Genomic DNA, 12,393 nt, shown 5'->3' on the forward strand with positions numbered 1-12,393 from the left:
CAGACCTTGTTTCACCGCAGCTTTTCATCCCTGCCCTTTGATTTCCAATGAAATAATGAATTGTTCAGTTTTCTGCGCACTTCAAAGCCCTTATTTTGAGTTGGGGTATTGCTGCGCGCCTTCACTGTTGTCTCTGAGGTATTTTACTCTCAGAGCCTGAAGCTATCTGGTAGAATTTCACAGGAACACTGTAAAATATCTGTATGGAAAGCTATTAAAAGGAAGTGGTCTTGTAATGCGCGAGTGTCATCAAGAAAGGTCTGATCAAATTTGAACAGCATTTCATCCTTTAGCTTTCAACCATCTGGCCTGAAGGTATTAAGTATTGATAGGCGGATTCAGCTCCACTGTTTGTCTTTGAAAGCAAGCATAATACAAATTTGGTCTTTTCTTTATGTGTTCTGTCCAAGAGGTCTCCCTCCTATGGCCAGGGTACCATGTGCAGCGTCCATGCTGTTACTGCTGGCGCTCTACTCTCCAGGGGTGACCTCGACCCCGGTCCAGCACCTGTGTGGCTCCCACCTGGTGGACACCCTGTACTTTGTATGTGGGGAACGGGGCTTTTTCTCCAGTCCAAACCGAGCCCAAAAGCGGGACCTGGAGCATCTGCTCGGTAAGACCACGTTAACTCTGGGAACTGTTTTGACTTCCTCTGTTTGACCTGGTCTAAAATGACTTGTGTAAAATCAGTTCTAATTGTCCCCTTGATGGTGGGAGTTCAGACGTTGCCTCTGACATGCCAGGCTGGCTTTGTTTCTCTGCATCCACTGCCCACTATGTCTAAAGTTCAGACTCAGTCTAATGAGAATGCCAATTTGGATCCAAGCTGGGGGGGAAAAATATTTAGAGACAACATGCTGGAAACTAAATCTATGTGTATGTCCAAGCCATCATTAGCGTGCAAAACTCGTCTCCGGCCTCCTTTGAATTTAGTAGCGTGGCCAGGCTTTTAGTGTAATATTGTTGTCTTCAACAAATCTGCAAATTCCTCAATACATCACTCCCAAAACATATATTGCACCTCAAACATCCTGTTGATGTTAACTTTAGAGGTGTAAGATATAATATTACTCTGTTGGAGCTCCATCATATCTTCTCTTGAAGTAGAGACTAACAAGGCTAAATGGATTGGGGAGATCAGATTACCTAGCCATTAAGACTCTGTTAAAGTGTGAACCGTTTAAAATGGTAGTTTGAGGGACGGGAGATTTGCACAGCTGCAGCAGGACTTAACACGGTGCTATGGAAACTTTCTCTACTTCAAAGGGTTCCTGTCTAAAAGGGCGAGACAGGAGCAGTGGATGTGGAGGGCTCTGTCTGGCCGTGAAGAGCCCAAGGTGAAGAGAGGCATCGTGGAGCAGTGCTGCCATAAGCCATGCAGCATTTACCACCTGGAGGGCTACTGCGACTGACTCATCACTCCACAACTAGCACCACTCCTAGCTTGTAAAAAGAGTCAATTTCTGCCCAATACTTGCAGGCTATGTCTTATCAACTGAAGGAAATAAAGCTTCATGACCCATAACCCAGGGCTCCTCTCTGCAAAGATGTGAATTTGCGTTCTTTGTGGCGGGTATATAGTATGGATGAAACATGGGCCGTAATAGCCTTTTGCTGTGCCTCAACTTGTGGCTGCAGTCCTAGAGTGCTCTCTACTGGCTGACGACAGATATGGCCAAGAAGATCTAATCAAAAAAGGCTTTGTGCATAATATTTTGACACTTTGGAAGAAAAAAAAAACACTTCTTGTTTTAAAAGAGTATTAAAATCCATCTTTATTTACAAGGAAGAAAGATTTACAAACAGGTACCCCACATGAAATAGTTACTGGTTCTGCTACCCTAAGAATTGCTAAGGAGGTTTAAAGGATAAAATTCCAAAACACATCTCACATTTTAATGCCGACTATGCTTTTGTTCTCTGGATTGTGCGTAGAGCTGCAGCCATCTATTTCCTCATTATTTTCACACACTGCTGCCGCACACACTACTCCTAACATTACTTTTTAAGACAAAACAGATACATACATCCTCACTCTGTGTCACAATTGGACAAAAAAGGCTGCTAAACCGCAGCATGTGGGATTCTGGTTAACACTTTTAGAAATTATTAATTGCTGATAAAATTAACAGAATTATTTATACAAATCCAGATTAAGAAACAGTGTCAAAGTAAAAGCTTAATGCATATTTTAAAAAAAAAAGATAAAATCATAAATCAGTTGTCAGTTCTCGTCTGTCACAAGGGCTCCATTATGCATAATGATTTCCTGACAAAACAAACAAACAATTAGGCTTCCACGCAAATATTTTAGCAACTGCATGAGGTGAAAATTATTCAGATGTTCAATTCTCATCACATCCTGCTATATCTCCAAAAGTCTGCTCCTACATAGGTTCAAGTTGTTGCAGTTTAGTACTCACCTTCTTTCAGAGTTTCAGTTTTCCTGTTCTCCTTGTCGTGTTGGAAAGCTTTGCTGGGGTCAAACCTGCGTCGAGGAGTACAAGGGGGCTTTGACTTCAGCTGCTCCAGATCACTCTTCTGCCGGGTCACCTGGGATCGAAGCTTTGCCACTTCCTACACACGCAGCCAGCAAAAAATGGGGACGGAGTACAGACACTTTAGATAAAATATGTGTGTGTGTGTGTGTGTGTGTGTGGTTTGAAAGGCAGACACGGCCCTCATGTATTCACCTGTTTGAGGGTGATATTCTCATCTTTCAGCTTCATCACATGTTTGATCTTCTGCTTCTGGTTCTGGTGGCCCAGCAGACGAGCATACGCATCAGACAACTTGTTCAGCTCCTCCTGGTTTGCTCCGTTTTCATTGAGTAGTGCATTTCGCTCGGCTGCAAATGCATTGAGCTGTTCCTGTGGGCACACACCAGCATGAACAATTAAACATTAAGACATTAAGCTCATCCATTTATGTTAACTTAAACCTGAATGAACTGATTGTTAGCTACTTGGGGCAACGCAAGAAGCTGTAAAAACAACACAAACATACAGCTAGAAACATGGTTGATGGTAGAGTTGGGAAAGAATTTTTAAAAAAAGAGTTGAAAGACCTGAAAATAGTCTTTGAAACTGAGAGGAACTGCAGAGGGGAAATAATTCTGTGTTTTGTCACTGCAAGAAGCTTTTAAATTATGCATAGTTTTTCCACTGTTAATATAACAATATGTATTAGTGGAGCTTTAAAATAAATGATGATCTTGGCTATTCTGAGATTTCATATCCTAACAGATATTGAAATGACTCACCTGAAAGGGCCTGACTTTCGCAAACAGCTCCTCATATTGTTTCCTCCAGTGCTCCGTCTCTGAACTTGGGGAGCTTAGACGAAAGAAATAATAACTTAAACTATGCAAATTGTTGTAAACAACAGACAATTTCAAATTACACAAACACATAAGAAATCCAGTCTTGCTAACCTCTTCTCTTGTGCTTCGCTTAATTGTCTTTGGAGTTCCTGTCGCTGCTCCTCCAAATCCCACTGCAGTGTAACCTTTTCCTGAGTCAGTACTTCAACCTGCTCCTGTAGAGCCTGCCTGTCTTGTCGCTGTTCTTCCAACTCGTGCTGCAGAGCCTGTGTCTTCTCCTCCACAAGGTCTAATTGGGCCTGGAAGCTCAAACCCCCTTGTTTGACCTCATCCAGGCGAGACTGAAGCCGATTTCTGTCCTGATCTGCCATGTTTAGTTGATTTTCAAGAGCAAGCCTGGACTGGTCTTTGAGTTCAGCTTGAGACAGGAGACTCTTCCTTTCCTCCTCTGCTCTCTCTAGCTCTGTCTGTAGTCTGAGCATCTCTGACCTGACCTGCTGGTGGTGTTCTCTTTCCTCCTGAAGAGCTGTCTGAATCTGAACTTTCTCTTGTCTTTCTCGTTGGAGCTGTTCCATTATTTCCCCTTTTTCCTGGCGGACGTCCTCCAGCAGTTTCTGGGCTTTTTCCTTCTCATTTTGGAGCTGAGCTGCACCCTGACCTTTCTGTTTCTCTAGTTGCCCCAGTGCCTCTTCTCTCTCTTTTGTCTGCAGCTGTAGCTCCTGCTGTAGCTGATTGATCAGGACAGCATGGCTCACCTCCATGGCCTTTATCTCCTCATCTTTTTGTGCAAGACGAGTCTGCACCTCCAGCAACTTCCTGTCAATTCCAGAAGTAAGAGAGAGAGAAAATAAAAATAGATATATATAAATATATATTTAAAAACAGGCAAAAAATGACAGTTATTTCAATGCAGACTCAAAGTGAATTCAGAGCATACCTCGAATTCTTCTCCCTGGCTTTTGCTTCAGCTAGCTGCCTCTCCTGATACTCCTCTAACCCCTCCTTTACTCTGTTGACCTCCTCCTCTTTTTGTTGAACCGCTTTATCCATCTCCTCCTTCATCCGCTGCATCACTCTCTCCACCTCCGCTTCCAGTTCTTTCTGTCTTCTCTCCGCTCCCTGCAGAGCCTCTTTGGCACTAAAAGGAAGTTGAGCAGTCTGTCAAGCTTATACATTGACAGGATTTTGACCTAAACACAAACACAAATCCAACTTGCATTCCAAGAATACTGACAACTTGAGCGCTCACCTCTCCAGCTCTGGGACAATGTCTCCCATCTTGCTTAGAGAGGTTGTGTGTGCCTCCTGGAGTTCTCTCATGGCTGCTAAATGCTCCTCTTTTAAAGCTTCCACATCTTTGCTCTTACTAAAAATGACAAGTACACAGTTTTGATGTGATAAAAGTAGGTTATCTTCATTTTACTGATACAAGCATCATCATAAGATTTTGTGGCATTCATAGACTTAATTGAAGCTACAGTAGGTATGATTTTTAAGTAAGTCTTTTTTTTGTTTTTTTGTAAACGTCATTATATCCTTACAGTCGATACATAATATGTGAAATAGTCATGCTCATCTGCCTCCTTGCAGTGCTCCTAGCAGCATTTGCAAGAAAAAAAAAAAACAGCCAAGTTTTTTTGGCAGCTGTTGTTCATGTCAATCATGGCTCGTAAACTGCGGTCAAACTGTCAAACTAGGCAGCGCAGATTTAAGTGTACTATTTGACTGTCAAATAAAAAAGTGTGCTCTGGTTGGTGGGCAGTGCTTTGTTATATACATATATTAATATAAACATAACAAAAACTGTAATATACTACTATTATCATTTATTTCTTTTATTATTCTGATAACTGTTATTGCTGTTGCTGTGCATCACTATCTCTCCCTATAGGCATCATTTCTAATACTGATTACTGTAACTTTATTGTGTTTATCTGCTCTGGACAGATGACATTTATTGCACGTTATGGGATTTTTTTCCCTGCATATCCACAGTAAGGGTCCAAGGTAAGAGGGCCCTCATATGTTGTAAAGCCCTCTGAGGCAAATTGTGATTTATGAAAAAATAAAAATAATTGAATTGAACACAGTGGCAAGGTCACAAACTTTCTCATTTTACATCTAAACACTACACTAAAATGTTTATGAAAACATCTGAGGTGAGAAATAGGCGATGCAGTAATTTTGATTCACATTTGATCAGCGCTGCCTAGTTTGACCGCTGTTCACGAGCAGCAATTGACATGTTGACAGCGGCTCTCTCTGATATTGACTTGTGATTGACCAAAATATCCCATCACAGGCTAGCTTTTCTAAAGCCTGAAATCTAAGTGGAGGTGCAAAAGTCTAGTTTTTTCAGACAACCTAAATTACAATATATTAAAAGTTTATTAGGGGATTTTTGCCCAATGATACCAAAATTACACTACCTACCCCAGCTTTAATTGTATAATCTTGAAAATAACTCAGATTCACTGATGTATGTTGTAAGGTGCACATCAAATGACAGTCATTCTTTGGCACAAGATGTTTGTTGAGTGTCATGCCAACTATTTTCCCCCCTCTCTTCACTCTCAGTTGTCTAATAACAGCCAAAACGCATGTTCCCCTCCATAGACCCCGCTTCCCCTCAAATTGTAAAGATGAGGTGGCAAGGTGACTTGCAAACCTGAAATTGGGCATAAACAGAAATAGACCGTGACCCTCTGGCTGTGTCAGACCTGTGATGGACTGGCAACCTGTCAATTATTTTTCTTTACTTTATGCTCAGCGTATGCTAGGGGACGCTCCTAGCTGCCTGTGACAGCAACAAATCCAAAAAAAGGTGTTGTTTTGCAAGTGTAGTGAGGAGGATATCTTAACTGGAAGTACGACTTTCAAACTTCATCTTAATATTGATGGTTGAAATGTTCAGATGTGCAAGTTTTACCTTTCCTCCTTGTCACCATATGTATGTTTGGCCTTTGGCTGCTCACCTCTCCACCAGTGCCCTGGTATCACTCAGCTGTCTCTCCAGCTCATTGTTTTCCTCCTGCAGCCTCTGGAGAGCCTCTTGACTGCTCTCAGTCGCCTCCTGCCTTTTCTGCTCTTGGTTCTCCAAGACTGCCAGCTCTCCAAGCACTTCCTCCATCTCCTCCTTTAGCTGTCTCAGCCGCTCCTCAGACTCTTCCCTCTCCTGCTCCACCAGCACAGACAGTGAGTCCACAAGTGCCTGAAGGAGAGAGGAAAGAGTCAGTCATGGCTTAGGTCATCCTGCATTGCAATCTGAAAATGATGTGCCATGAGAGACAAAAAGAAAAAAGTTTGTGTAACCTTTTCTTTTGTCAGTTCAGCATTCAGAGCAGCATGTTCTTGCTCAAGCTGAATCTGTCTCTTTTTCTCTTCTTTTTTTGCCTCCTTCAGGAGGACGAGCTCCGCTTTCAACTCCTCCACTCTCCTCATCCCCTCTTCCTGAGTCTTACCTAAAACCAAAAGAATATTAGAGCTGCAACAATGAGTCAATTGACTGATGATTCCATCGACAGAAAAGCAATCTGCAACTATGTTTATAATTATTTAATTATTTGGGTAATTTTTCATACAAAAGTGCCAACAATTTGGTCTTTTCAGGTCCTCTAATTTGAGGATTTGCTGGTTTTCTTGGTCTTACATCATAGTAAATGCAATATTTTGGGATTTGGAAATGTTGGTAGCTGTGCTGCTGCTGTGACCCTGCCTTTGGCCATGCTTGTGCTGTGGCTGCACTGACACTGTACCTCTGGCTCGCCTGGATTGTGGTCTTGGTTGTGCTGTAGCTGTGGTCCTGTCTGTGGCTGTGCCTGTGTCATGGGCCTTGGTTGCACAGATGCCGTGATCCTGCTTGATGCAACCTTCTACTGCAATTATTATGCATCATGCCTTCACTACCAATATACGCATAGGACTCTTACCAGCACCTATAATATTTGCATGTAACATCACATGCCATCATAGTGCATTTAGTAATTTGACACCTATCACTACTGTTATATGGCATGTTATTGTTACCATTATTGCTGTTGCATCTCTCTTTCTCTTCCTTTTTGTCATTATTGTAATTTAATTGTTATTTACCACATCTATTGAATGTCTGTCCGTACTGGAAGAGGTTTCCCTCCTCAGTCGCTCTTCCTGAGGTTTCTACCATTTTTTCCCCCCGTTACAGGGTTTTTTGGGGGGAGTTTTTCCTTAGATGATGTGAGGGTCTAAGGTCAGAGGGATGTCCTATGCTGTAAAGCCCTCTGAGGCAAACTGTGTTTTGTGATAATGGGCTTTATAAATAAAATTGACTTGACAAAACAAGACATTTGATGAGGACACTTTAGGCTCTAGGATATTGTAACAGACTTTTCTCACTGTTTTCTAACGTTTAGAATACCAAACAATTAATCAAGAAAATAATCTGCAGATAAATCGGTAGCGAACATATTTGTTAGTTGCATGTCAATCAATTTTTGCAGCGTAAATTAATATTGTGGCAGGATCTTGGTGAACGTACTTCTCTCTTCCTCAGAGAACAGACACCTCTGTTCAAGATGTGCCACTCTCTCGTCCAGCTCCCTCTCCGTCCTCCTGAGCACCTCTCTCAGTCTGGCCAGCTCTGCCTCCTGCTGTCGAACTACTGCTTGAGAGTCTTGAACTTTTTGGTTGGCTGACTCCATTTGCTTCTCCATGTCACTCATTGACCTTTGTGAGGACTTCAGCTCCAGCTCTTGGTCCTCCAACCTCGTCTCCACTTCCTCTAAGGCATCCTTTGACACCTGCAGCTCTTGCTGAAGTTTCCATGCCTCCTCCTCTTTTTGCCTCAGCACATCTTGGATGGTTTCTAGCTCAGTAGTACGCTGCTCCAGTTCAGACTCTAGTTGCCTGTGAAAAGGTGGCAAATGAGTGTCATGGTATACGGCTGAGATCTAACTTGCTTGGAAAAGCCATTAGGCAGTTGCTTACTTTACTTTCTCCACCTGAGAACCAGCCACAGTGTCCTCCTGTGTCTTCTCTCTGAGCTTCAAGCGGAGATCCTGCAAACACAAAAAAGGTCAAGCATGTCTTTTAAGTATGACTAAAAGATGAAATATGTCCTCTTTTTTTTAAGATTTGCTTTTACTTTTATAGGCCTAGTTTATACCTGGATCTGCTCATTGGCTGAGTCCAGGTATCCTTGCAACACTCTGATCTCCTCCCTCAGCTCCCGTATCACAGCTGGAACATAACACAACAGGTGGTAGGATAAGAAAACAAACCCACAAACACACACAGGAACACTGTTACACAGTTACTTATAAATTGTAGTGCTTACTTGTACACCAAAGGAAATAATACAGAAATACATAAATCCAAACATGCACAAAATCAGCTGAGAGATCTGGCAAAGTTATTGGTCAACACAACACAAGGAAAAAGTGAAGCATAGGCACAGGACTCACCATGCAATCTGCCATTCTCACTCTCAAGCTCTACATTTTGGGCTTTGGTCACTTGATGAAGTTCCTCTGTAAAAGATATAAATCACAGTGCAGCCATGCTCATTTCATCATCTTTTATTCCTCTATACATGTGAGCATGCTTTGATGTTAAATCTTACCCAGGTCTTTATTCCTGTCCTCCAGAGCTGTGACAGTAGCTCTGGCAGCTTTAAGGTCAGTTTCTAGCTCCTTCACTTGGCCTTCAGTGGTAATCTGCAGTACTTTTAATTCCTGGATACAAAGGCACTGCATCAGCACGTACTGCAGCTGAGAATTTTATTTTAATACCGATTTAATATTTAGCTGTGGTTAAACTAAATAATGCAGGAAGTACGTGAACACAAGCCATACCTTGTTTTTAACATCCAAAGTGTTTCTGGCATCCATCAACTCCATTGTCAGAGAATTGATTTTCTTTTTGGTAGTGTCAGCAGAAACCTAAAAAACATGGACTCAGTCACAATGTTCATGCTGCACTGCTAAGAAATAAACAATGTTTTTAACATTTAAGACAAGATTTCTAAACACACTAAATATAAATAACAAAACCACGCATACCTTGTTTTTTAGGAACTCATTGACTTTCTTGAGCTCAGCCCGCTGTCTCTCGAGAGTGGTAACGTTGGCAGCAAGACCCGTCTTCTCCCTGACTGCAGCCAGCAGCTTGGCCTCCACCTTCTTCAGCTCCTCTTCCAGAGCCAGCAAGTGACGGTCCTGCTCTCCTCGCTGCTGAACCAGGGACCTTATCTGGAAGAAAACAAATCTAAGGTTATGACTTTGACATCTGCATAATAGCAACAATCACTGCGTAAACACCTGTTGCTTTACCAGTTGCTCAGTTATGACTGAAGGACAAAAAACACACATATGGCAAACATGTCTCTCTGATGAGGTGTAGCCTACCTCTCTCTCCAAGAGTTTCTGCTGCTTCCTCTCCATGGTCATGCCAGGCTTCTCTTTCTTTACGCTTGAACCTTCAACCTTCAAGTTTTCACAAGACATAAAGCAAGTTAGTTTTATTCCAGGAGCAGTTTTGGACAAGCAGATCTGTTACTGAAGAGCAATCTAAGTGGCTTAAGTTACATGCTGATATAAAATGAAACTTACAAGACCATCAACCGACATAGTCCTGCGGACGGGTGACACAAAGACACTTTTGGAGGGCGATGGTGGTGGCAGATCGGCTGGAAACACAGATAATGGAAAAACATTGGCACAAAACGCATTGTTTTAGATAACGCCAAATCATAGTTTTAATTCCTTGTTTGTATTGTGCCAATCGCATGTACCCACCTGCTTTAACATTTCTGAATCGGTCGGATTTGTCGAAGGAAGCAGCTCCTTTAAGGTCCCCGGGTTTAATCTCATAAGAGCCCGGCGGAGGGGCACAACCTGTGGACGCAATGTTAGCCAACTTAACGTTACAAATGCTAGTTACTTCTTTGTTTAAGCACGGAAGTCAAACTACGTTGGCTTGTTTTGCTTCTTACGTTACCTGGCTCTATTATTGTAACAGAATAGCACACTGAGAAAGTGTAAATAACGCCCATTGGCGTTAACGTTTGCTTAAAACTTACCTACGCACGCACGCTAAAGTTAACATCAGCTGCTGTACTGTTACCGTACATAACTCGACTGCGCGTTACTTACCTACGTTTTCGTTGAACCTTTTCAAAGGGGCTCTTGAAAAAGACATTTTTGGTCCACTTTATGAAAACAAATGTTAAGCTTCCAACAGCACCGACAAGGCTGCAGTGCAGCTCCGGATGATGACACACACACAACAACAGACGCTTCACCGCTGAAATTTCAAAATAACGTCATACGTACGTTTGCGTGCGTTTGGCCAATAGGCGTCCAGTCCTGGATGACGCCGCCCTCTCGTTCTTGTCTGAAATCCTCAACTATACACATGAACTGATTTAACCCTGTGTGTCAAACCGTGAATGTTAGTATCATAAAGTATTTGATCTATCTATTCGTCAGTCATTATATACAACCCTTGATCCCGTGCACGGGGGTTAAGAGTTCCATAAAAATACAGAATAATGTTAATGTGTTCCTAAAAACACGTCTTTCCTATTCCCCCATGTCAAATTTTCATTGTGTCATAAGGTATTACTGAAATCATAGCATATTTGTGTTGGAATGCATGGTAAAGAAAAATGAGATAGGAATGTACAACTATTTTTTACAGAACATTTAGTCATCTTTTTCATGTTTACTTAATTATGGGCACTACTGTACTAAGTACTGTAGTCTGTACTGTAGCCCACATAAACTACAAAATTGTTTTTATTTCCTTGAGCCTTCCTGGTTGGGGGGAAATGCATGACCTTCCCTTCACCATAAATAAGCATATTTCATTGATGTGACTTTGGATTTTTTTATTTTTATTTTTATTTTTTACATACATACTTTTAGCACCCTCTCACCTCTCATAAATAACAAACATTCCCTCAAGTAATTTAAGTATTAAGATTACAATCATCAGATTGTTTTGGAACATCCTCTGCACTACCAGGTATGAAACAGGGGAATAACATTAATCCCTTTCTATTTGATATTTTTTTAAAAAATATAAGCATACATATATATAGAAAGGGATTAATGATATATATACACACACACACACACACACACACACAACATATATATATATTTAATATATCTTAAGATGAGGCCCAATAAATATATAAAATCTGCCTTAATAAAACATCATCATGTCTGATGCATGTGTGCAAGTCTATCTCAGAATAAGTTTAAGAGGAGCACTTAAAGAAAAAAAAAACCCAACATACAGTAAACAAGCATCATTTTTTCAGTTAAACATTTTTTATTTCATGGAAATACAACATAATTTCAAATCCTTTGCAGGACCATTGTTGTACATTTTATATTCTTTTTCTCCACTTTTTTGTACTTCAAAACATGGTCACTTGTACAACAATATCATAAACAAAGCCTCATGTCACAAATGGAGCCATTGATGACAATAAATTACACTTGCCATGCTAAGGTTTTGAGATGATACATTGGTACCGTCATTTTTACTAGATTAACCTTTAAATGAACAATACGTCAGAGTTGAATAAATATGATAAAAAGACACTGGAGTTACAAAAGAAAGTTTGTTCGTTGAAAACGGAGCAGAAAAAGATCACAGGGCAGTTTTGGGGAGGGTTACTTCTAAATAATTCATTTGTTTTCCTTCATATGAAAAAAAAGGGACAAATTTTGCATATTTTGATAACACTGCTAAATCTAAAGCAAAAGCCCAACAATAGTAAATACTGACTATATTTAGGAAACTGCCCTTTAATTATAACTGACATTTTAGTTGTGATTTTTTTCTCTTTATGTGCAGAGTATTTCATAGGTCTGCTTGACCAACATCATCCATTCACACTCAGAATAGGTTAATCTAGTACACCACTGTCTTTTTGTACTACCTAGAGGTATTTTCTATTCTTGTTCTTTTGTTTTTTTTTTTACTCTTGAAAAGCACATTTACCCCGATGAAGATGTGCCTTTTTCAAGTTGTAAATAATATCACTGTATTCATGTACAGAATATAAAAAATCTTTCCAA

The 12,393-nt window shown here is 40.9% G+C and overlaps 2 protein-coding genes across 2 annotated transcripts; one reads left to right on the forward strand and one right to left on the reverse strand.

The window, feature by feature from the left end:
• Window positions 1-423: 423 nt before the first annotated feature.
• insb (preproinsulin b) lies at window positions 424-1,412 on the forward strand. The gene is made up of 2 exons (XM_042493738.1): window positions 424-613; window positions 1,267-1,412. Exons 1-2 carry the CDS (start codon window positions 424-426, stop codon window positions 1,410-1,412), a joined length of 336 nt encoding a protein of 111 aa, XP_042349672.1.
• A 337-nt stretch (window positions 1,413-1,749) lies between these two features.
• hmmr (hyaluronan-mediated motility receptor (RHAMM)) lies at window positions 1,750-10,562 on the reverse strand. The gene is made up of 20 exons (XM_042493129.1): window positions 10,453-10,562; window positions 10,096-10,194; window positions 9,910-9,986; window positions 9,706-9,783; window positions 9,361-9,549; window positions 9,154-9,240; window positions 8,922-9,033; window positions 8,764-8,829; window positions 8,466-8,539; window positions 8,288-8,358; window positions 7,839-8,206; window positions 6,635-6,783; window positions 6,298-6,533; window positions 4,572-4,688; window positions 4,260-4,460; window positions 3,434-4,138; window positions 3,263-3,335; window positions 2,694-2,870; window positions 2,424-2,577; window positions 1,750-2,269 (listed from the first exon to the last, which is right to left on the reverse strand). The coding sequence occupies exons 1-20, from the start codon at window positions 10,496-10,498 to the stop codon at window positions 2,253-2,255; spliced, it is 3,096 nt and encodes a 1,031-aa protein (XP_042349063.1). The 5' UTR covers window positions 10,499-10,562; the 3' UTR covers window positions 1,750-2,252.
• Window positions 10,563-12,393: the final 1,831 nt, after the last annotated feature.

Source organism: Plectropomus leopardus, chromosome 9 (assembly GCF_008729295.1).
Source record: "Plectropomus leopardus isolate mb chromosome 9, YSFRI_Pleo_2.0, whole genome shotgun sequence".
In the NCBI taxonomy this organism is placed as follows: Eukaryota; Metazoa; Chordata; class Actinopteri; order Perciformes; family Serranidae; genus Plectropomus; species Plectropomus leopardus.